Consider the following 24,747-nt stretch of genomic DNA (forward strand, 5'->3'; position numbering starts at 1 on the left):
CACAGCATTCAAGTCCTTTTGAGAATAGACTTGAACTTCCTGTTCTGAGGAGTCTGTAGTGAGTGCTTGTTAAAACATGTTGAGTATTTAGTCTTGTGCTATCAGTTAAAAAGATGACACTAACTTAGAATCACTGTCTCCTACAGCTGTATCGCAATGGTCAGCGGTTGCTTGAGAAACAGAGGTTCCAGTTTCCATCCTCTTGGCTGTACATTGACAACATTGAGGGAGAATGGGGTGCCTTTAATGACATCATGCGTCGGAAGGATTCTGCCATTCAGCAGCAAGTAGCAAACCTACAGATGAAGATAGTTCAAGAGGATCGGGCAGTAGAGAGCAGAACAACTGACTTGTTAGCAGACTGGGAGAAAACAAAGCCTGTAACAGTAAGTACTGATAATTAATATTCAGTCACCAAATGAGGTAGTTTTTTGGCACTCAACAAGAAGTAGGCAGTTTATTGTAATGCTGTTTTTTTTTTTTTTCTGCTGTTTTTCATTATGCATTATGGTAAAAGTCTTTTTGTGATGATTCCATTATTATTTGTTCATTAGCTTACTTGTTTGTTCGAGTGGTGGAGGTAAGTTTATCCTTAAAATCTGAAATATTTGAAGTACAAAATCAAGGCAACTTTAGTTACTAACTGACCGAGACAAAGGATCAGTAAGAGGATGTGCATGTAGAAAAATTCTGAAGAGTTGGTGTTTTGTTTTTTTGGTTTTATTTTTGTTTTTTTCTCCCTCCCCTAAAGTTATATTCAGTAAAGCAAAACACTGCATTTAAAAGTGGGATAGGCTTTTCCTGGATTTGTATTTTGCCTTCTTATCAGTATTCTGGAAATGTAAAAATAATAATAATATAATAATAAATTTTTAAAAAAGAGAGAGACAGACCAACATTTTGTATTCAGTCCTTGCTTTTAAGTTAGCTTCAACTTGACTGTAAACTTCTTGGGTTAATATATCTCTTCCAAACTTTAGGGCAACTTGCGTCCAGAAGAGGCTCTTCAGGCTCTTACCATTTATGAAGGAAAATTTGGGAGGCTGAAAGATGATCGTGAGAAGTGTGCAAAGGCCAAGGAGGCTCTGGAACTAACAGACACAGGATTGCTCAGTGGCAGTGAAGAGCGTGTCCAGGTATAACCTATTCACACAGCTTCTTGTCAGTCTCGTGGCAAAATGGTTCAGTTCCATTTCTCTCTTCCTTTTGGAAAGTGACCTGTGATCTGTTAAGTAATCGTATCAAGGTGCAGTCTCCACTGTCAACCAGTTCTATCCTAAAAGATTGCCCATGATTTCTTCTATGACTGCCTTACTCTTGTTGAAGCTATTAGGTATTAACAGATGCAAGAATCTGTTCTGGGTCACTTGCTATTGCAGTCTTGTTGAATTAGCAAGCTTACTGATTGTTTTTGACATGTTCAAAGATTCTTTCTAACTCCCCCATACTACTGACTGTGAGGAAATTGCTGATGTTTGGTTCCTTTTTTACTCTAGGTAGCCCTAGAAGAGTTGCAAGATCTCAAAGGCGTTTGGTCTGAACTCTCAAAGGTCTGGGAGCAGATTGATCAGATGAAAGAGCAGCCCTGGGTTTCAGTACAGCCTCGCAAGGTACTACACTACTGAACACATAAGCAATGTAACTACTGAAAGCATACGTGAATTAAGAGTTAGATTTCTTGAGATAGAAGTGCTCAGTTGTCACATTCCAGTTGCATTGTGTACCTTTGCATGCATCTCATGAGCATGTTTCTTTAAATGCTGAGCTTAAAATCACAGCATTTGTCACAAGTTACATAACTCTCCAGTGCGATTCCATTAACGAGATTGGACTGTATACAGAGAATTTATATATGTGTGCTCTGCCAGTTTTAAGTAGGCTGTTGGACCCCAATAAGGGAACTTCATCTTACAGCTGGATGAACAGCATCAGTTTTTGTTTAAGTGCTCAGGAGGTAGAAAGCAATAGGAACGCTAAGCCAAATAAACTGCCTGTGACAATAGAATTTCTTAAATCTTAATTGGACAAATAAAATTGTATTCTCAGCAGCAGAGCAACCCATCTTATACAAATAACTACAACATTGAAAAAGCTGTGCCATAGATTACACTTTGTTTTTTCACAGAAACCTCTCTGAAATAAGATGTTTACTTTTATGAATGCAATTATATGCACAGAGAAATATTTATCTTGTTACTGACAGCTTCGACAAAACCTAGATGTTCTGCTGAACCAACTGAAGAATTTCCCTGCCCGCTTGCGACAGTACGCCTCCTATGAGTATGTTCAGAGGCTTCTGAAAGGCTACATGAAGGTAAATTGCGCTCACTTCTAAAATGCCTCAGTTTTGTAGTTTGTGTTCCAAGGTGTGACCTGCTTTCTTGTCTTCTGTAGATAAACATGTTAGTTATTGAACTGAAATCAGAAGCACTCAAAGATCGTCACTGGAAACAGCTGATGAAGAGGCTTCATGTTAACTGGGTTGTCTCAGAACTGACCCTGGGGCAGATCTGGGACGTTGATTTACAGAGAAATGAAGCAATCGTCAAAGATGTGCTGCTCGTGGCTCAGGGGGAAATGGCTTTGGAGGAGTTCTTGAAACAGGCTAGTATTAACTCTTCTGTATGTGTACTTACTATCAAATCAGAGCTGTTCTGTCAGGTAGCTGACACATAAGTAGTAAACTTGTCAATCTAAGCCGTTGATAGAAGCACTCAGACTCCATGGAACACTTTTTTTTTTGGGAACAGCTTAAAGCTGTGAAAGATTCTGGTGATGAAACTTGAATTGTATTTTGGAAGAGCAGTCCTTAGTAATGACTGCTGAAAATGCTAGTAGGTTTTGTATTCTTTATCTTTAATAACAGCTTGAGCATGAACTCAGAATCCTTGAGTAAAAAAGAAAAATCTGATTACTCTTAATAGACTTCTACTTTGTAATTATGCTAAAGCAGAAGTAATTGATGCCTTATCTCACCTGTGTTTCCCTTCAGATAAGAGAAGTATGGAACACCTATGAACTGGATTTGGTCAACTACCAGAACAAATGTCGATTGATTCGAGGATGGGATGACCTTTTCAACAAAGTAAAAGAGCACATTAACAGCGTGTCAGCCATGAAGCTGTCACCATACTACAAGGTAAATGGGAGAGAAAAACTAAAGAATCCTCATTTAATTCTGACTTCCTGTCTTATATTTCAATTGACAATTAATTGCATATGCATACTTTGTTACTCGTAAGTGGCTTTCTACTACCAGTTACTGGTCCTGGTATTATTAAAATGAGTGTTAATGCATCATGTAAACTTCAGGTGTTTGAGGAGGATGCCCTCAGCTGGGAAGATAAACTGAACCGGATCATGGCGCTCTTTGATGTCTGGATAGATGTCCAGAGGCGATGGGTCTACTTGGAGGGTATCTTCACTGGTAGTGCAGACATCAAGCACTTATTGCCAGTGGAGACCCAGCGGTTCCAGAGGTAACTTTTTGATCGCTTTGCTCCTTTCTTACCTATTTGCTTAAGAAAGTACTACCTTTCATAACTTCAATGTAGCACTTTCTTAAGCAAAAATACTCCTTCTGGTTGGATTACAACCCTGCTGCAAACTTAAGTTAGTTAAGCAAACAAATAAAAACAAAAACTGCCTGTCAACAACAGTGACAGAAAAAGACTTGTAATAAAAAGGGTAACAGACAATTTTAAAGGTTGATTTGAATTCAGGTGTTTTTTCTGAGTTCCAGTCAGTTAACTAGAATTTTTCTGGCACTGTGGCTATTAAAAAGCAAGCTTGCATCTGTTCCCACAGCCTTTCATGTTATCCTAAAGTGCCGTTTTCTTCCTCTGCTTTAAGTCATTGATATGTCCATGTTTATTCCACACACTTCCTATCAAATCAAATAACTACTTTGATGCATCTTTGCAGGAAATGAAAAAAATTAACCTCTAGCAGTGGAATTGATGGAGTTTACTTTGCAAAGAAGCTGTATTATTTTTGGTGGTGGTATTTTGAAATAAATGAAGAGCTGTTTTTGTAATTTAGCCTTGTGTTCCATAGGGTAACTGCAACAATTAGAGAAGTAACTTTGGAGATCTGTCAGCCTAAAGTTAGTGAATTTACGCTGAAGTACTGTTATTTTACTTGCAGCATCAGCACTGAATTTCTGGCACTCATGAAAAAGGTGTCCAAATCTCCACTTGTGATGGATGTTCTCAACATACAAGGTGTGCAGAGATCACTGGAGAGACTGGCAGACTTGCTTGGGAAGATCCAAAAGGCACTGGGAGAATACCTGGAAAGGGAGAGGTCCTCTTTCCCTCGGTAAGAAGTTGACTGTGGAAGAAAAGTAACTTGCTGTTTCTGTACAGGAATAGTGTGCTGTTATGTAAAGCCTCTGCCAGTCTTAATGTACTGCGTATAAATAAGGTGTTGTACCTGTAAATTTGTGACCTCAAAATACTGAATTAGGATCTCAAGAAGTGGAACTGAAATTTCTTCTACTTGATCATATGTGGCTGGTTTTAGGGATTCAGAAGTTAAAGAGTCATTGCAGCTGATATCTATAAACTTACAGGTTATTTTCTGAACTGCTTAATTTGGGGGGACTGAAGAACAGTATCTGAACTGTCACAGTCCAGTTACTGGTTCTGACTTATCCCTAGTCATCAACTAGGTCTGTTGCTTAACATGAGAGAATATGAGTGACTTAGCAAGAGAACATACAAAAGTGGAAGTTTTGCCTGTATAAGAGAATTACTAAATAGTGCTGTGGATGTTTCAGAGATGGATAAGTAAATAAAATGCTCCACATTATGAGGTACATATGCAGTTTTGTATGGATGCTATTACATGAACTGAAGCTAGGTTTTAGAACTGAGCTCTTTCTTCTGGTGAATTTATGGTTCTTGCCCTCTTACAGTACTGGAGAGTTGAGTGTCAGTGACTCCCATATAGCGTCTGTCTGTGAAATGTCCATGTCTATAAATAGATAGAAGTGATAGTTGGAGTTTTGATACAGATCTAATTTTAAATAATTATTAGGTTTTACTTTGTTGGTGATGAAGATTTGCTTGAGATCATTGGAAACAGCAAGAACGTTGCTAAGCTTCAGAAACACTTCAAGAAGATGTTTGCTGGTGTTTCTAGCATCATTCTCAATGAAGATAATTCTGTGGTTCTGGGCATATCCTCACGTGAAGGAGAGGAGGTAGATCTGCATTGTTTCTCTTCAATTAAAATTCTGTAAATGTGTGAAAATAGATTGACTTAAAGCTGATTCTTTCAGGTGCTGTTCAAAACCCCAGTCTCCATCACAGAACATCCCAAGATTAATGAGTGGCTCACTTTGGTTGAGAAAGAAATGAGAGTGACCCTTGCCAAATTGCTTGCGGAATCTGTTACTGAAGTAGAAATCTTTGGAAAAGCAACTTCAATTGATCCAGCAGTCTACATCTCTTGGATTGACAAATTCCAGGTATCAATATGGAACATCTAAGCATATTGCAGCTTAGTTACTGCAGTGAAGAAAACCGTCTGATGAGGATTTGTTTTGTTACACAGGCTCAGCTTGTTGTCCTGTCAGCCCAGATTGCATGGTCTGAAAATGTTGAGTCAGCCCTGAATGGTATGAGTGGAGGTGAGGACAGCAGTCCTCTCCAGTCAGTGCTAGCTAACGTTGAGGTCACACTCAATGTGCTGGCAGACTCCGTGCTGATGGAGCAGCCACCTCTTCGCAGAAGGAAACTGGAGCACTTGGTAAGTAAAAACCACCTTTCTTCTTGCGTGTTGGGAAGAGAGGTCCTATAACAATTCAGTGAGAAAGATCAGTCTGAGACTTGTTTTTTTTCCTCTAAGAAAATGTTTAATGCAATTTAAGCAACAAGCCCTGGTTCTGTAGGTGGCTGTGGTTTTAAACTCTTGTGATTTTGCTGTGTGATGGCATATTATAGTCTAGGCTGCCTGTTCCAAACATAAATGTTAATGATTTCTTCATTCCAAAGTAAAATATCTTGTTAAGCTGCTATTACTATATACTTTTGTGTCTAAGTAGAGACTGAGGGTTGGGAGCAGAGAATAAGATCACTCTGAGTTACTCCTTTGGATTTTTAAAGGATGATATCTCACTTGTTTTGGGAGCATTGTCTTCATTGTTTTTGGGAAGTAAAATACCTTGTTCAGCGTTGTAATGGATTAACAGACTAAAGGAGGATCGGACTGCTTTGCTTAAAGCTAGGAAAGTCCTTAGCCAGAGCAGTCAACATTGTCAGTTGTTCATATCAACACTTCTTAAAACAGTATAGGTGGTAGCTCATGATTTCTGAATGATGGCAGTTTACTGCGCTGATATGAAAAGTTGTAGAATTCCTGGCTTTACTAGCAATGGCTTGTACTGCTGCAGTCTGAGGGGTTACTTCATTTTCCAGATCACTGAGTTGGTGCACCAAAGAGATGTTACAAGATCACTGTTAAGAAGCAAGGTCGACAACTCCAAGTCCTTCGAGTGGCTCAGCCAAATGCGGTTCTACTTTGACCCAAAACAGACAGATGTGCTGCAGCAGCTCTCCATTCAGATGGCAAATGCCAAATTCAACTATGGTTTTGAGTACCTTGGTGTACAGGATAAGCTAGTACAGACTCCTCTTACTGACCGCTGTTACCTGACAATGACACAGGCCCTGGAGGCAAGACTTGGAGGATCACCATTTGGTATGTTGGGTCTGAAGAACAGTAAAAACATAAGAAAATGAACTCTTACTCTCTGAAATGTATAGCTTTAGTCCAAGGTTTCAGAATGTTTTTAACTAATATGTTGAAGAACAAAACAGTCTTTTGGGAGAAGCTGTAACAATTTTAGGTTCCTTATTGAGGACCATTGGAATAGGTATGCTGGCAGATGATGTGGTTAGGCAATCGTATGTGAGACTGTCAACACTAAAACATGTTTCTTTTGCTTCAAAATTAGGTCCTGCTGGTACTGGTAAAACAGAATCTGTTAAGGCTCTTGGACATCAGCTCGGCCGCTTCGTGTTGGTTTTCAACTGTGATGAGACATTTGACTTCCAGGTAAGCTGCTCAATTTAAAAGAATGTGGCCTTTGGTAACACGTGCTCAGAATCACTTCAGAACAGCCAGCAGTGTTTACTTTTGAAATGACCATGTGTAACACTTCAGTGAGCAGGTTACCTGTGAGTTGTACAGATGCTCTATAACAGAAAATGCCTGAAGCAAAAGTGGGGTGAAAAATTGTTTACAGGAGGGAGCGTTGTTCTGTTTTTGCTTGGTTTTTGTTTTTTTTTCTTTAGAACTGGTAGTTCAGTAGTAAATCGAGGGAATGAAATAGGATGGAGAGGAACACAAAGCTTAAAACTGGCTTTAGGAAAGTTATTTCTCTTAGTAGTGCTAGTTTAATGAAGAACGAAGGAGAGTTTGAGGCTGTGTGATTACCAAATTACCCTTTGTGGCAAAGCTGTAGGCTTTGCCCCTCAGCATGTGAAGAATTACTCAAAATTAAAAAATATTGCCCAGATATTGTAAAATTACTAATGTTTTCAAACTGAGAGCCAGATGAAATTCCTCTGTTAACTGTAAAGCAGTTCTGTGAAGAGTTTCTGTAAATACAAATACAAAACACAGATGAGGAATCCTGGACGTTCCTGGACTCAGCTGGAGTGCCAGTATGTTTTTTGTTGTTTGTTTTTCAATACAGCTGCGTTCTTTTAGGACCAGGAGTCCATGTTGTCAGTGTTTAGCCTGTAGTGGTAACTGTAAGAAGAAATGGTAAGAAGTGGTAACCTAGGGAGGAATAAGAACAGAGATGGCATGTGATATTCTTGCCCCTAGCTCTCTTCCTACCTCTGACTCATGTCAGGATCAGAAAGTCGTAAGATTAAATGGGTTATTCGTTGTTTGTGTTTCCAGGTACTTATTTCTCCCCTTGAATCCATTTGCTTCTGTAGCATTCTCTACCAACTAGCTCTACTGCATTACTGTGCCCTTTACAAAAGAGCACCTTTAATCAATTTTCTGGTTCTTGTATTAGAAAACGAAAAGCTGATTCTTATCCATTTTGAACTACCGTGGCTTTTTAGACCTCTGTTACATTCTCTCACTTTCTGGAGTCCTGCTTATAAGGCAGTTAGAAGTCTTACGGCATCTGTCCATCCCATTTGCTCTTCTGAAATGCTTTGTAATTCTGTAACTCTTGTGATAAAGTACAGGAGCAGTACCTAGCATTAGCAACACCAACAAGCAAAGCATCTTGCAGTGGATATACTTCTACTGTTTTGTGAATACACCATAGTACTGTAGTAACAAAAAGCAGCAAATATCTGAAAGTCAGTTAGAAATTTTTTACAGCTCTTACAAAGAGTATGACTTGTGTAAGTGTTCCTCCTTGCATTGGGTGCCCTATCTAAAGTACTGTTATCCATTCCTGTTGTGTATGCGTAGGCAAGAAGGATCGTGCTACTTCAGTGAATTTTCTTGTCTGTGTGTAGGCAATGGGACGCATCTTTGTAGGACTTTGCCAAGTGGGTGCATGGGGCTGTTTTGATGAGTTCAACCGGCTGGAGGAGCGCATGCTGTCTGCCGTTTCACAGCAAGTTCAGTGCATCCAGGAAGCCTTGCGAGAGCATTCCAACCCCAACTATGACAAGAGTATGTCACTGTTCATTTCTGGTAGTGCTGTGTAACATCCTCAGCGTCCTTTGTGCTGTTTTGTTGTTCAGTTACATTTCTCCCAACAGTCATGAATGAAACCTCTTTCCTTCTCTTTTCAGCTGCAACGCCTATTACTTGTGAGCTGCTGAACAAACAGGTCAAAGTAAGCCCTGACATGGCTATCTTCATCACCATGAATCCTGGCTATGCAGGCAGATCGAATCTGCCCGACAATTTGAAGAAGTTGTTCCGTAGCTTGGCAATGACAAAACCAGACCGTCAGCTGATTGCCCAGGTCATGCTGTACTCCCAAGGTTTCCGTACAGCTGAAGTGCTTGCCAATAAGATTGTACCATTCTTCAAGTGAGTGTCAAGTTTGGTTTCTGGAGCTACATATACAGCTTATTGTTCTAATTTATAATGTTCTGTGCAACTCACTAAGCACACTTCATAGCAATTATTCCAGTTAAACAATGGCATGTATTTTCTTGAATGTTGTGTTGGTCTCTATTGAGAGCCATATTTTGTACTTCTTGATTCTCAGGCTTTGTGATGAACAGCTGTCCTCCCAAAGTCACTACGATTTTGGCTTGAGAGCACTGAAGAGTGTGCTGGTTAGTGCAGGTAATGTGAAGAGGGAGAGGATTCAGAAGATAAAGCGGGAGAAAGAAGAGCGTGGTGAAGTTGTTGATGAAGGAGAAATTGCTGAGAACTTACCAGAACAAGAGGTAATGTGTGTGTGAACTCTTCTGTGACAAAGTGCAAGGTGCACACTGAGCAAAGCAAACACCCTGCAGCGTCTGGCGATTAGTATTGTACCATGGAAGCAAAGTTATGTTGCTCAGAGGAGGTGATAATTGATAGCGTAGAACAACTAAGTGAAAGAAATGCTGAACTTAGAAGTCCTTGAATAATAGTAAAAGATTTGTTTTTATGTGAGTAATGCATTCATAGTTTTTATTGCTGCTCATTTCTTCTCTAGTTATTTCCAAATGCATATTGAGGAAGGGTAAGCAACTACAGTTGTATAGACTAAAAATCAACAGGAATTCATTATGTAGTTTGAAGGCAGAGTCCTCCATTAGTGGTTGCTCTTACCAAGTTTGGTGTCTTATCAGTGAACTTTGTAGGGAAGTGCTCCTTGTTCAACACCCTCAGCAAAGTGAACTTAACTAAAAACTAAACTAAAACTAAAAACTTAGCCCTAACTAAAACATGATTCTCTCTGCAGATCCTGATCCAAAGTGTATGTGAAACCATGGTACCAAAACTGGTTGCAGAAGACATTCCGTTGCTGTTCAGTCTCCTTTCTGATGTATTCCCTGGAGTGCAGTATCACCGTGGGGAGATGACAGCCCTGAGAGAGGAGCTTAAGAAAGTGTGTCAGGAAATGTACCTTACCTATGGTGATGGAGAAGAAGTTGGTGGCATGTGGGTTGAAAAGGTAAAATGTAAAATTGAAAACATTGTGCAGTTGGAATTAATGCATGTGTAAGACTTAATATTCCTTTTTATTATGAATTTTCTCACCTTAATTGAGCAAGAAATAGAAGGTTCAAAGTACTACTGAAGTTGAGACTTCATTCACACATCATTTTTTCTGTCACAGGTTCTTCAGTTATACCAGATTACACAGATAAATCATGGATTGATGATGGTGGGTCCCTCTGGAAGTGGAAAGAGTATGGCTTGGAGAGTACTGCTGAAAGCTCTTGAACGACTGGAAGGTGTGGAAGGTGTTGCTCATATTATTGATCCCAAAGCAATCAGCAAAGATCACCTCTATGGTACTTTGGATCCAAATACCAGAGAATGGACAGATGGCTTGTTTACACATGTCCTGAGAAAGTGAGTCCTAAGTAGTACAAATGAAAAGTGGGGAGTAGATAAGTGCCCTGTGTATTCTGGGCCTTGTTTTGTCTTTGTTCACTGTTGTCTGTAACACTACAGTAAATGTTTCCTTCAATTACAGAATCATAGACAACGTGAGAGGTGAATTACAGAAACGTCAGTGGATTATCTTTGATGGTGATGTAGACCCTGAATGGGTTGAGAACTTGAACTCTGTTCTGGATGACAACAAACTGCTGACTCTGCCAAACGGAGAACGTCTCAGCCTTCCACCAAATGTAATGCTACTTCTTTAATGTGACTTCATGACTTGATTTCACACAAACTTGATGCTTTTTTCTAGAGTTGTGCTGTTGCTATTCCTGTTTCTTACCATAAGTAGGGTAATATTCATCTCAGGTCTGCAGGAGTGAGGAGCTCTGGTGGAACCCAACATTTTGTGTTAGGCTTATTCTGACCCTGTGAGACCAATTCATTGGATTCTATTAAAATTTAGGTTAGGAGGCAGTAATGATGAATTTTGCCTATAGTAGTTCAATGCTGCTGTTTCTTCAGGGGCTAAGTACAAGCTGACTTTTAAAACAAGGTCTAGATATGGTGTTGGTAATTTTTTAGGGTTTGGGGGGGAGTTCTTTTGTTTGTTGTTGTTTTGTGTTGTTTTTTTTTTTTTAACTTCAAAATCTGTTTTAAACTTGTGTTCTTCAGGTGCGTATCATGTTTGAGGTACAGGATCTGAAATATGCCACTTTGGCTACTGTGTCAAGGTGTGGTATGGTCTGGTTCAGTGAGGACGTCCTCAGTACAGACATGATATTCAATAACTTCCTGGCGAGACTAAAAAGCATTCCTCTGGATGAGGGTGAGGAGGAAGCTCAGCGAAGGCGAAAGGGCAAAGAAGATGAAGGAGAAGAAGCAGCATCCCCAATGTTGCAGGTATCTTGAGTAGCATGGTTTACTTCAAATTTCTGTCAGCTTCTCATAGAAAAGCTGACTTTCTTAAATCCTTTCCTTTTTTTAAAAAGAATGTTAAAATAAGCATTTCAAACTTTAAACAAAATTACTTCCTAATAATGAAATGCAAAGCAAATGTTCTGAGCAGTGTTTGTCTCTCCCCACAACAGATACAGAGAGATGCTGCAACTATAATGCAACCATATTTCACATCCAATGGCCTTGTAACAAAAGCACTTGAACACGCTTTCAAGTTGGAGCATATTATGGATCTCACCCGTTTGCGCTGTCTTGGTTCTCTGTTCTCCATGTTGCATCAAGCTTGCCGTAACGTAGCCCAGTACAATGCCAATCATCCAGACTTTCCAATGCAGATAGATCAACTAGAGCGCTATATCCAGGTAAAGATAGCTGCTGAGTGTTTCTGTATTTGATGCGTCAGAAGAGTAGCTAGACTTTATTTATTATACATGAAGTTCTGTTCTATTGCTGTGTGAACAATAGCTTCTTTTGCTGCTTCCTGCAGAGGTACTTGGTATATGCAATACTCTGGTCTCTCTCTGGAGACAGCCGTCTGAAAATGAGAGCAGAGCTTGGAGAATACATCAGGAGAATTACCGCTGTTCCGCTGCCAACTGCACCCAACATTCCTATAATTGACTATGAGGTAAAACTTCTCTTACGCAAGCATTGCTGCTTTGTAGTCTTGGAAGCTTGATTTAGATTTTGGAGATGAAGGTGGAGAATAAAATGCTAAGTTATCTTAAGTTTTACAGTTTCTGGTTTTCCAGAGAGCAATGGTCTAAGCTGCATGTTCCCATAATCACATCAAATTCAATGCCACAAGCTACTCTGGTTCAAAAACACGCGTATATTTTTACTAGGGTTGAACTACATTCCTGTTCTAAGTTCTGATGGCGTTTTTGTGTTCTTAGGTGTCTATTACGGGTGAGTGGGTGCCGTGGCAAACCAAGGTTCCTCAGATTGAAGTTGAGACACACAAAGTGGCAGCTCCTGATGTTGTAGTACCAACCCTAGATACAGTTCGCCATGAAGCATTGCTGTATACCTGGCTGGCAGAACACAAACCTCTGGTACTCTGTGGCCCACCAGGTTCTGGAAAGACCATGACCCTCTTCAGTGCTCTCAGAGCCCTGCCTGATATGGAGGTATGCAAGAGTGTGTGCAGTCACACTCGTGTGTGTGAGTAGCTGCTAATTTATTTCCTTAAAGATTGAATTAGTCTTGATGTTGTACTGAAGCGATTTCCCAGCTTGAATTCAGTGGTGCTTCCATCTTAATCAGTCATATGTCAGCACAGCAAAAAATAAAAATTACGGCGAGTTTAAATTTATTTCTCAAGATCCTCAGCCCAAAAGCTAAGTTCTTCATATCTAGCATCAGTGAATACCTTTGTTTGGTAATGAAAAAGTTGTAGTAATGTTTAAGAGCAGCTGTCATCCTTGAGGGTATTTAGGTAGAGAAACAGTGAAATAAAGCTGTGATGTTCTGAGTACACGGTTGGACAGGAAGCATTGCTGCGTAGTAAATGGAAAAGCTGTGGAGGGAAGCATAGAGTTTACTATAGTCAGTAACTTGATGGTATATGCATTTCTACTGTGGAAAGGTAAACTGTAGGGTACCTGTTTTCCAGGACACCTTTTCAAGCTGTAGTGTAGTCTAACTTAATTAATTTTCTCTTCGCTATTTTTAAGGTGGTTGGACTCAACTTTTCTAGTGCTACTACTCCAGAACTGCTCTTGAAAACTTTTGATCACTACTGTGAGTACAGGCGTACACCTAATGGAGTGGTGCTGGCTCCTGTGCAGTTAGGAAAGTGGCTGGTGCTGTTCTGCGATGAAATCAACTTGCCAGATATGGATAAGTATGGCACACAGAGAGTCATATCCTTCATTAGACAGGTTTGTTTTCCATTGAAGTCAACTATATCATAACAGTTATCTTCACAGAAACTTAGTGTTATGCTGATTTTGGTTTTTTGTTTTGTTTTTTCCAGATGGTGGAACATGGAGGATTCTACCGTACATCAGATCAGACGTGGGTGAAACTGGAGAGAATTCAGTTTGTTGGTGCATGTAATCCACCTACTGATCCTGGAAGAAAACCTCTCTCACACAGGTAGTGCATTTGATAAACAGCTCTATGTAGCAAGGTCAAAATTGAGGCAGTGAATGTGGAATCCATTCTTAATATTGTCATTTAGAGCTATCTGTGCTTACATTGTGTTCTTCACTTTTGAAGGTAATTGCTAGCTGGTTCTTACTCTGACAGTCAGTGGCCTGGTTGTTACATTTGAGTCACCTGTCTAAAATGCAGAATGCTTTTTGGTCCAAATTGCTGTGATCCACCTCATTCAACTGCAGTTACTGTTGTAAATTTTTTATCAAGCAGTGATTTAACTTTGCAGAAAAGCAAGTAAAGTAGTGTAGTCTGTAACTCGGCCTATCAGACTGTCAAATATGTTAATCTTTCAGATTTTTACGACACGTTCCTGTTGTTTATGTGGACTATCCTGGACCAGCTTCACTTACTCAGATATATGGAACATTTAATCGTGCAATGCTAAGGCTGATCCCATCACTTCGCACATATGCAGAACCTCTTACTGCTGCTATGGTAGAATTCTACACAATGTCTCAGGTAATTTGTTGACTACAACCCCAGATTCTAATTAGTCTTCCTTTTTGCTAAATCAGTTGAACATGCATTGTTTCCCTTTCAGATGTATTGTACATGCACAACTACTCAACTAATTACTTGATTTCTGGTGAAAGTTTCTGAATGTGGCTAGCAAAGCAATATATGGCAACTCAAGGCTTGTAAAAGTATGCCACAATTTTGAGATGAAGTAACTATTACATATATGTTATATAAATAGAACTAATAGATGTTTGGGTTTTTAGGAGAGATTCACTCAAGACACACAGCCACACTACATCTATTCACCTCGTGAAATGACTCGATGGGTGAGAGGTATATTTGAAGCATTAAGGCCACTAGAAACCTTGCCGGTTGAAGGCCTTATCAGGATTTGGGCCCATGAAGCATTACGTCTCTTCCAGGACAGGTAAGAAACATGAGATGGGAGAGAGTGAAATTTAAAAAAAACTGTGCAAAATCTATTTTTCCCACTCTTTGCCTGCGTTCATTAGAAAGCTGAAGTGAGCTCAGTGTTAAGTAGCTGGCCTACTTCCCTTCACTTCAGCTTAACTCTTGTGAATAGTAACTACAGTGCAGAAGCACTTGTTGGTAGCACTGCCATGTGAGGTGACTATATCCTTCCACTGCAGAGGATTGTAGCCGTGGTTTTCTTTTTTCCAGACTTGTAGAAGATGAAGAGAGACGTTGGACTGATGAGAACATTGATATGGTTGCTCTGAAACACTTCCCCAACATTGACAAAGAAAAAGCTATGAGCAGACCTATCTTATACAGCAACTGGCTGTCAAAGGTAATAAGTAGTAACAAAATAGCGTGGGGGCAGTTAACTGATGCAGCTCTTTTGTCTATATTAACATGATAATTTGTATTTTCCATTTGATTAAGCTGATTTCTGAGAAGTTCTTGCTGTGATTATCTGAAGTAAGTGACCACAGAGTTAATAGTTATTATTCCAGGGATACTATCCTTACTGTGGGAAGATATACCGTACATAAAAGCAGTTTAAAATGATGTTTCTCTATAATAGGATAAAGCTTTTCGAAAGTTGCTGGCAGCTGCTGCTTATGGAATCTCCTAACATTGTAAATTTTATGGTGGACTGTTTCTTAGTCTGAATACTGCTGGGCAGTCTGTGGAAATATTACTACATCAAGTCATGAGTCATTCTAATCTGCTGCCCTTTCCTGTGACCAATAGCAAATGCTTAAGAAAGGCTGAATGAGGGAGTGAGGGAGATCAAGTCTGTCATGCTACTTCCAAGTCTCTTTGGTGACTAACAGCTCAAGCTAAGCTTATAATAGGTCCAGTAGATGATGTGTTTAAACTACATACCACTATCAGTGGGACTTGAAGCTGTAAACATGCCCTTGTGTTTCTTAAATGAATACAGCATCCTTAGGCTTCTATTAGCAGATTGCTCTATCAGATATTCTAATAATTCTGCTTTCATCTAGTACAAAATTGTTCAAATAACTTTCATCTTAAATTCCCTACTCTATTGACTTTCTTGTAGGATTATATTCCAGTGGATCAAGAAGAATTAAGAGACTATGTGAAAGCTAGGCTTAAAGTCTTTTATGAAGAAGAACTTGATGTACCACTTGTTCTGTTTAATGAAGTCTTGGATCATGTATTAAGAATTGACCGGTAAGTCAGCTGCTGTTTGCATACGTCGTATTAAGAGACTTTTTCCAAAGCAGAGCAGCCTGTATACAGCCAGAGAAAGAGCTTGGTCTCATTCTTGTCCATATATGATCTTTTGGTCCCTTGATAGCTAGAATCCTGCTAGAGATTTGTGGTTTTGGTTTTGGTGCTAACTTGAAATTTAGATACTGAAGAAAAAAGCTTTATTAAGTTGGTAACACTTGACCAAACCTGCTACGTTCTTTTTTCAGAATCTTCCGTCAGCCACAGGGTCACTTGTTGCTTATTGGAGTCAGTGGAGCAGGAAAAACAACGCTCTCAAGATTTGTTGCCTGGATGAACGGTTTGAGCGTCTATCAAATTAAGGTTGGTATGCTAGTTTCACTTGACAAAAACAGTCAGTTGAAGCGTACTTCATAAATACCTCTACAAAAGATTCTACTAAAAGGAAATTTATATGAATAACAAATGTTAACTCTTTCCAGGTTCACAGAAAATACACAGGTGAAGATTTTGATGAAGACCTTAGGACAGTTTTGAGACGTTCTGGCTGTAAAAATGAAAAAATAGCTTTCATAATGGATGAGTCAAATGTGTTGGATTCTGGATTCCTGGAGAGGATGAACACTCTCCTAGCCAATGGAGAGGTAAGGATATTACGATGTTAACACGTTTAAGCAGCCTTCTACCACTATAATCTACTACAAAATTATCTTTTGAATTAGGTTCCCGGTCTGTTTGAAGGAGATGAATATGCCACCCTCATGACTCAGTGTAAAGAAGGAGCACAGAAGGAAGGTTTAATGTTAGATTCACATGAAGAACTCTACAAATGGTTCACCAGCCAAGTTATTCGCAATCTCCATGTTGTGTTCACTATGAATCCATCTTCTGAGGGCCTAAAGGACAGGGCAGCTACCTCTCCTGCCCTCTTCAACAGGTAATTACTGTATATTCAAATGTACGTTTTCAATACTATGAAAACAGTATTTTTGGGAATCCTTCACAAATGTTTTGTATTTCAGATGTGTTTTGAACTGGTTTGGAGATTGGTCGACTGAGGCGCTGTACCAAGTTGGCAAAGAGTTCACGAGCAAAATGGATCTTGAGAAACCAAATTATATTGTGCCTGATTACATGCCAGTTGTATATGATAAGCTGCCCCAACCACCATCACATAGGGAAGCTATTGTTAATAGTTGTGTGTTTGTTCATCAGACTCTTCATCAGGTATGTTTTATTATATTGCTTAACTTGTGTTGTTCTTTAGGCCTCAGAATCACACACCATTTTCCTAAAAAGTGTGGTATGTAGCTTTCAAATAGGTTTAAAACCAGTGAATGATCAACAGTTCTTTCTTTCCTAAAGGCTAACGCTCGTCTGGCAAAACGAGGAGGCAGAACCATGGCAATCACACCACGCCACTATCTGGATTTCATCAACCATTATGCCAACTTGTTCAACGAGAAACGAAGTGAATTAGAAGAGCAGCAAATGCATTTGAATGTTGGCCTTAGAAAAATCAAGGAAACGGTTGATCAGGTATGTATCTTTAAAACTTTGCTCTTTGTAAAGGTTGGGGTGATTAAATAGATCTCTGTGCTTAATCTGAATTCTCCCATCTGGCAATCTAACTCAGGTGGAAGAGTTGCGGCGTGACCTAAGAATAAAGAGTCAGGAACTGGAAGTGAAGAATGCAGCAGCCAATGACAAGTTGAAAAAGATGGTTAAAGATCAGCAAGAGGCTGAGAAGAAAAAGGTAAAAATCTTTGTTACATCTCTCGTAAATATTCTTGGTTATAACAAGAACCTGTAGAGTAAGTACTTGAGGAAGTTCAGTTTCTAAAAAGCAGCATTTTGTCTGTGAAACTTCCACCTAGGTCATGAGCCAGGAGATTCAGGAACAGCTGCACAAACAGCAGGAGGTCATTGCAGACAAGCAGATGAGCGTGAAGGAAGATCTTGACAAGGTGGAACCTGCTGTCATTGAAGCACAGAATGGTATGTCAGCACATGAAGGGATCACGCTATGGGATTGGGCCTAAAACTGAAATCTGTGGTAATGTGCTTTGGTGTGGTCTGAGTTGGTCCTGTCTGATGAAGATACGGGTACCTAATGTGGAGCTGAACAGCGTTGGAGAAATTCCTACTATTTGATCTCTGATTGTATGTTGTTAGTAGTACTGTTCTGATATTTGGTACTCATTGTGCTTGTGACTTAATTTCTGGCACATTAGTTTAGTTATCAGTCTGTATATTTGTAAAAAAAGCTCATAATCAGAAATTTTTGCTGATGCCTTTTAATGGCATAGACAGTATACAAACGAATTGTATTTTCATAAAACTGGGTAGAAGAAACCTTCCTTATAACAAAGCTTCACATAAGTCATTTTGAGACAGGAGTAAGTTGCCTGTGGGCTGTTGTCCAGTTAACTTTTGTAAAAGTTTGTCTTGTGATATGGTAGTTTTGAGTGTTTATCTGGTACCTCAGCTTCCTTTGAAAAGCTTGAAGCATTTCCAAGATCCTTTAGCAGACTCTGCTAACAATTTGTTTTCTTCTTTCAATCAACATTTGTCATCTTTCTGACACTGGTTAGCTGTGAAGTCCATAAAGAAACAGCACCTGGTAGAGGTCCGTTCTATGGCTAATCCACCTGCAGCAGTGAAGCTAGCACTGGAGTCCATCTGCCTACTGCTGGGCGAAAGTACAACTGACTGGAAACAAATACGTTCCATCATCATGAGAGAGAACTTCATTCCAACTATTGTTAACTTTTCTGCTGAGGAAATCAGGTAAAGCGCAAGAGAGTCTTATGTGAAAAAATTATTCACAAAGACATGGGAAGTCTTAATTGGGCTTTCCCTCTTTGTAATTGCTTTTGTTGTACATCTTTTGAGACTGTTTTACTCCTGCACTTGTACAGGGAACAGATTTCTGAAGCAAAGATGGACTGTACAAACTGGGTCAAAACAGTTCCTGTATTTCAGGGTATAATTCCAAATGATTGTACTGCTGTCCAAAGTCTGTTACTTTTCTAAACTAGTCCACCAGCAATGACAAAGCAGGATGCTCAGGCTGACTGTAGCTGCTCCTGAGTCTGAGCAGGTGGTCAGATGAGACCTCCTGAATTCCCTTGCAGCCCCAAATTATTCTGTGATCCTGTGAGCAGAGTTAAGCAGTTTGTGATAAACCAGTTATAAGGATTCATTAAATAGCCTTTTATTACTCCTAAGCTATAATTTCTGATACAGTGTCTTAAACTAATGAAAACATGTCAGCTGCCAGTCACCAAAACTGTTAAGAACTGCTCTTGTCAATTGTAAAAGGCAGACCACACTCTGAACACCAGTGTGCGGATCTTCAGTGAACTCATGCTGTCTCTAATAACTTTTCTCTTGCAGTGATGCCATCCGGGAGAAAATGAAGAAAAACTACCTGTCAAATCCAAGTTACAACTATGAAATTGTAAACAGAGCATCACTGGCCTGTGGGCCAATGGTGAAATGGGCAATTGCACAGGTAAAGTTAGTACTGTGGGAAGGAATACAAGGCGAAGAGTGTGCATGAAAGTATATGGCAGGGTCTGAAGGCTCTGAATTTGCCTGTTTCAGCTAAAGAAGCTACAGCTTTGCTTTAAAGGCATTGGTAGAATATCCATGTGAATGCTTATAGGTTCCATAGTACAGTGCCAGAGACAGACTTTTTGCACCAAGAAACTTCAGGTTTACAGTGAATAATGATGATCCTTTCTCTGTTGTTTTACTGTACAAGGTAATTTTTTTGAGCTTTCAGTAAGACGTGTTGGAAAATGCACTGCAATCCTCTTGCTGAAATTCCTGTTGTCTCTGTCTTGTTTCATAGTGGGGCATGTTCACAAGCAACTCTGTTGAAGTCTTTTAGAAAAACTTTTAAATACTAGAATCCTAAATAAGTAGGCTTCTGGGAAAGTGCACTCATACTGAGATACCTAAAGTAGTTTTACTCACCTGTTGACTTGATAAAATAGTGCTTGCTGTAAATGGTACTGATGTGTAGAGATTCAGTTTAGTTTCAGTCTATCCAGTAGGTCCCATCTTAACTATTTTGTGGCTTGGCTGTACTGAATTCTTTACTAGGAAAGACAGATGAGCTCAGTATGGGCATGAATGAATAATTAAATATTTCTGTAAAACAGTGTTGCATACTAACCAATGTGGTCTTGACCTTTTGGATGACTTCTTGTGAGTCTACAGAGCAATATACTGACAGAGCAGGTATATTGCAAAAGGCAGCCTTTTTTGTGCTGGGACTTGAATTAAATTGAAGTCTTAAGATTTATGAGGCAGTCTTAAGTTTCTGTTAATTAGCTATTAGTTCCTCTCCAAGTACTGCAAGTATTTCAGCTTGAAAAGTTGAAACTGATAGTATGTACCTGAATGCTGGGGTTTTTGGTGACACATTTTAACATGGAAAGTACAGAAGGCCTATTTATTGTTAACAGCTTAACTATGCGGATATGTTGAAAAGAGTGGAACCTCTGCGCAATGAACTGCAGAAGCTGGAGGATGATGCCAAAGATAACCAACAGAAAGCAAATGAAGTGGAGCAGATGATTCGTGATCTTGAGGCCAGCATTGCTCGTTACAAAGAAGAATATGCTGTACTGATTTCAGAGGCTCAAGCTATTAAGGCAGACTTGGCTGCTGTGGAAGCAAAAGTAAGACTTCACGTATTTTAGTTTTCCATTCTTTCACCTTTGGTAGTCAGAAATTGAACCATTCTTCAAAGTTATGCTGAGTAAACTGAGCTGCTTCCTCTTCACTGTGAGTCTGAGCTATCTGTTTAATCGCTGGGTCTCATGAAGCTTCTTAAGCTACTGCAACCTGGCTAGAGTTAGAAATATCCAGCTCTTGTTGCCAGTTAGATAACAAGAAAGTTTACATCAGGCTTAAAATAAGCTGAAACCTTTGGAAAACAGCCATGGATGTAGTGTAATATTGTAACAGGACTTCATGTTTTTGCAAGAGTTTCTCAGTCAATTTGATCTAATCACTAGCACATCACTGCTCTGCCAGTACTTAATCTTTTAAACTTTTCAAGATGAATACCAACTTAATGAATTAACACTGGAGTGCATAACACAAATTTAATTTCATTCTGAGCTTCTGCGTTTACATTGGAGCTTGAATCAGTGTATGTAGTGTTCCTTAAAACTTTTAATACTGTAATTATACATCATTTAATGAGCCTGCTTCGCTTACTCCAAGGTGAACCGTAGTACAGCTCTTCTGAAGAGTCTTTCTGCTGAACGTGAAAGATGGGAGAAGACAAGTGAAACCTTCAAGAACCAGATGTCCACTATTGCAGGAGACTGCTTACTTTCAGGAGCTTTTATTGCTTATGCTGGTTACTTTGATCAGCAGATGCGTCAGAACTTGTTCACTACATGGTCTCACCATTTGCAGCAAGCAAATATCCAGGTAAAGACAACATCGTGACAATCGTAAGTCTGTTTTCTGTAACAGTTCAAAAAGTTTTAAGATTTTTAAGTAAAGAATGGGACTACTGGAGAAGTATAACTTGCAGAGCTGCATTTACTCAAAATGTCTTCACAGTCTCTAGTCAAGTACTAACAGTCTGTGCTTCTTGCAGTTCCGTACAGACATTGCAAGGACAGAGTACCTTTCCAATGCAGATGAGCGACTTCGCTGGCAAGCAAGTTCTCTACCTGCAGATGACCTGTGTACTGAGAATGCCATCATGCTCAAGCGTTTTAATAGGTATTTAATTCCTATATTCAGAATTCTGGAAGTGTTCTCACAGGAGGCATGCTTTTGTACCCATCAGAGAATTCACAGTAACTCTTCCAAAGCATCTGAATTCATGAAAACTGCTTAGAGGTTGTCTGCAGTCAGAACTCAAATAATGAAAGTGTTTTTTGTTAACTTAGGTATCCACTGATCATTGATCCCTCTGGGCAAGCTACAGAGTTTATCATGAATGAATACAAAGATCGTAAGATAACTCGTACTAGTTTCTTGGATGATGCTTTCAGGAAGAACTTGGAAAGCGCCTTGAGATTTGGTAACCCGCTCCTGGTTCAGGTTAGTTCTGTGATCTTGTAGAAACTGCTTACAATTCTTCCCTGTTTACTAGAAGAGTTTGCAGTCTTTCTGTTAGTAAGATGCAAATAATCTAATTTTCAAGGTATTACTTAATCAATACAGAGTAGTATGTGAAGTATTAGTCCTAAGCAGTCACAAGAAACCATTTCCTTTTTCTACCTTTTTAAGGTCAGATGCTTTTATTTTCAGATGATCTTTTTGTACTCTCTAGACTTGCAGCCTGAGTATTTCCTTCATCCCATATGCTGTCTCTAGTCAAAGTTATTAATGGCTAATATGCCTGGTGATGCAGAATTAATCTGTTCTGAGTGGTGGGAAGAAGTGTCAGTAGTGGTTGGCTTTCACTTCTGAGATTTTGTTTCCTAGCATAGAATGGGGAAAATGTGTTAGCTCACAGATGAGATCTGCAGCTATTACTTCTGCTGCTTAGAATAGGGCCTATTGTGCATTTAAACTGACGCAGATAGACCATTAACAATATTCCTCTACTATACAAGGCCTCAGCTCTGAGCTTGTGTAGTTCAGCTACAAATGGAAACCTGAATGTGATCTCTATTCCAAACTAGCTGTAAATTGAATGCTACCAGAGCATTAGTCTTAGTTGAATCAGGAGTTTAGCTAGAGATATGTGTAAGTAACAGTTTGTGTAACACATCTCTGCTTTTAGGATGTGGAGAGCTATGATCCAGTTCTGAATCCTGTTCTGAATCGTGAAGTCCGAAGAACTGGAGGCAGAGTTCTGATTACTTTGGGAGACCAAGATATTGATTTGTCACCATCCTTTGTTATCTTCCTCTCCACCAGAGATCCAACAGTAAGCAAAACACAGAGCTCTCCTGTTGGTATAAATGGTGCATCAGTGAGCTGAGAAAGTTTTTCATGTTTTCTGTGATAGGTTGAATTCCCGCCAGACCTCTGCTCTCGTGTTACATTTGTGAACTTCACGGTAACTCGCAGCAGCTTACAGAGCCAGTGCCTGAACGAAGTCCTGAAAGCTGAAAGACCAGATGTTGATGAAAAACGCTCGGACCTCCTCAAGCTTCAGGGTATGGTTACCAAAATTAGAGTAACTTCTTCTTGTTCTCAAAGAATACAGTGGTTTAATTTTAGCTGTAGACATACACAGTGAAATACTTTTATAACTGATGGCCTTGCTTTTTTTGTATGGCCAGTGGCAAAATTTAATCCTTAAAAACAACCACACCTATACAGTATGTAACCTAATTTTTTTTCTAATTAAGGTGAATTTCAGCTGCGCTTGCGTCAGTTAGAAAAATCCCTACTGCAGGCGCTTAATGAAGTGAAGGGACGTATCCTGGATGATGACACCATCATTACTACTCTTGAGAACCTGAAGAAGGAAGCAGCAGAAGTTACTAGAAAAGTAGAGGAGACTGATATTGTCATGCAGGAAGTGGAGACTGTTTCGCAGCAGTACTTACCTCTTTCTACAGCATGCAGCAGTATCTACTTTACTATGGAATCACTGAAGCAGGTAGGACTAGCTCTTCCTACCAGAAACCTCATGTAATTACTATTCAAAGCTAATTTGGTACTGCCTAATTCCAGTCCCAGCTCAGGACTACAGTTCTGTAGGCATAAGCCATTGACTGACAAAACCAGCAGGATTCTAGAGAGGAAACCAAACTCTTTTGTGTTTCAGATACATTTCCTGTACCAATACTCTCTCCAGTTTTTCTTGGACATCTATCACAATGTCTTGTATGAGAACCCAAATCTGAAGGGAATCACAGACCATACTCATCGTCTCTCAGTTATCACAAAGGATCTCTTCCAGGTTCAGTATTTTACTGAGTAGATACACTAATAATTTTTGAAAGGTTGGAGTTCAAGGCTCCTGATGCCACTAACTTCACTCTTTTCTGAATAGGTGGCTTTCAATAGAGTAGCACGTGGCATGCTGCATCAGGATCATATAACATTTGCTATGTTGTTGGCCCGGATTAAACTGAAAGGCACTATTGGGTAAGTGTTTTCTTACCTCACTTCAGTTGAAAAAGGGAGGGATGTATTGAAAACAGCATTGAGCTTAAGTTTTCTGTTCCCTTAATATTAGGGAGCCTACGTATGATGCAGAATTCCAGCATTTCTTGAGAGGAAAGGAGATTGTACTAAACACTGCATCTCTCCCCAAAATCAATGGTTTGACAGTAGAGCAGACAGAAGCAATGATGAGGCTGAGCTGCCTTCCTGCCTTCAAGGACCTTGTTTCCAAAGTTCAAGCTGATGAGGTAAGTGTTGGCTGGGTTGTTTTCCTGCACCCAATTACTTGGCTAAGCTTTTTAGCTTTCTGATCTATAAGAGCTTCATGCTACAAGTGAGTTATCCTAGTGTATTGTGGTCTTTTTGAAAATTAATGGATTTACTTCATTTGTATTCAAGCTATGACATTTGATTTGTAAATATCAGCATTGTTCATCACTGAGATTTAGAAGCAGCTGATTCATCTTCGTGTTTGTCAGATTTTGCAGACAGAAACTGATACTATGTGTCTTTTTTACTGTCTATTACGTGATTGTTATGAATTAGTGGGGAATATACCTAGCCATCATTATGGTGAGTTCTTGCATTTTAATACTGGAGAAAATTTGGATAGTGCTCAGCTGCTGAACGGTGTGCTCCTTTGATCGAAAATACAACCCCAGTGTTCCAGGAATACATCACTGTCCCAACTGTGAAACTATATGTTCCAAAATGTCCATATCATCAATAGCTCAGTTGCCTTGCCTGCTATTTTTATATTCAGACCTGAACTCTCATTGTTATCTCTGGCAAAAATTCTTCAGCCTAGGGAGCCTTCAGGAGCATTAAACAGGAGAAATCTTTCAAGTTGTA

The 24,747-nt window shown here is 39.5% G+C and overlaps 1 protein-coding gene across 1 annotated transcript in view; it reads left to right on the forward strand.

Moving 5' to 3' along the window:
• The window catches only part of DYNC1H1 (dynein cytoplasmic 1 heavy chain 1), a 44,961-nt gene that overhangs the window by 11,835 nt on the left and 8,379 nt on the right, over positions 1-24,747 (forward strand). Inside the window, exons 16-63 of the mRNA XM_031592983.2 lie at positions 147-386; positions 981-1,136; positions 1,497-1,610; positions 2,204-2,314; positions 2,395-2,604; positions 2,993-3,139; positions 3,313-3,479; positions 4,147-4,320; positions 5,041-5,206; positions 5,285-5,473; positions 5,560-5,754; positions 6,423-6,705; positions 6,962-7,062; positions 8,496-8,655; positions 8,778-9,021; positions 9,203-9,386; positions 9,890-10,102; positions 10,268-10,506; positions 10,631-10,787; positions 11,215-11,442; positions 11,631-11,861; positions 11,987-12,127; positions 12,396-12,629; positions 13,176-13,382; positions 13,478-13,599; positions 13,956-14,121; positions 14,385-14,548; positions 14,803-14,932; positions 15,656-15,789; positions 16,038-16,152; positions 16,272-16,433; positions 16,512-16,726; positions 16,812-17,016; positions 17,155-17,328; positions 17,426-17,545; positions 17,667-17,787; positions 18,384-18,579; positions 19,189-19,306; positions 20,268-20,483; positions 21,034-21,246; positions 21,419-21,546; positions 21,717-21,870; positions 22,559-22,705; positions 22,787-22,937; positions 23,133-23,386; positions 23,555-23,689; positions 23,783-23,877; positions 23,969-24,143. Coding sequence (XP_031448843.1) covers positions 147-386; positions 981-1,136; positions 1,497-1,610; positions 2,204-2,314; positions 2,395-2,604; positions 2,993-3,139; positions 3,313-3,479; positions 4,147-4,320; positions 5,041-5,206; positions 5,285-5,473; positions 5,560-5,754; positions 6,423-6,705; positions 6,962-7,062; positions 8,496-8,655; positions 8,778-9,021; positions 9,203-9,386; positions 9,890-10,102; positions 10,268-10,506; positions 10,631-10,787; positions 11,215-11,442; positions 11,631-11,861; positions 11,987-12,127; positions 12,396-12,629; positions 13,176-13,382; positions 13,478-13,599; positions 13,956-14,121; positions 14,385-14,548; positions 14,803-14,932; positions 15,656-15,789; positions 16,038-16,152; positions 16,272-16,433; positions 16,512-16,726; positions 16,812-17,016; positions 17,155-17,328; positions 17,426-17,545; positions 17,667-17,787; positions 18,384-18,579; positions 19,189-19,306; positions 20,268-20,483; positions 21,034-21,246; positions 21,419-21,546; positions 21,717-21,870; positions 22,559-22,705; positions 22,787-22,937; positions 23,133-23,386; positions 23,555-23,689; positions 23,783-23,877; positions 23,969-24,143 — 8,301 coding nt within the window. The remainder of the gene's footprint in view (positions 1-146; positions 387-980; positions 1,137-1,496; positions 1,611-2,203; positions 2,315-2,394; positions 2,605-2,992; positions 3,140-3,312; positions 3,480-4,146; positions 4,321-5,040; positions 5,207-5,284; positions 5,474-5,559; positions 5,755-6,422; positions 6,706-6,961; positions 7,063-8,495; positions 8,656-8,777; positions 9,022-9,202; positions 9,387-9,889; positions 10,103-10,267; positions 10,507-10,630; positions 10,788-11,214; positions 11,443-11,630; positions 11,862-11,986; positions 12,128-12,395; positions 12,630-13,175; positions 13,383-13,477; positions 13,600-13,955; positions 14,122-14,384; positions 14,549-14,802; positions 14,933-15,655; positions 15,790-16,037; positions 16,153-16,271; positions 16,434-16,511; positions 16,727-16,811; positions 17,017-17,154; positions 17,329-17,425; positions 17,546-17,666; positions 17,788-18,383; positions 18,580-19,188; positions 19,307-20,267; positions 20,484-21,033; positions 21,247-21,418; positions 21,547-21,716; positions 21,871-22,558; positions 22,706-22,786; positions 22,938-23,132; positions 23,387-23,554; positions 23,690-23,782; positions 23,878-23,968; positions 24,144-24,747) is intronic.

Source organism: Phasianus colchicus, chromosome 5, assembly GCF_987193195.1.
Source record: "Phasianus colchicus chromosome 5, bPhaCol1.hap1.1, whole genome shotgun sequence".
NCBI classification, from domain to species: Eukaryota; Metazoa; Chordata; class Aves; order Galliformes; family Phasianidae; genus Phasianus; species Phasianus colchicus.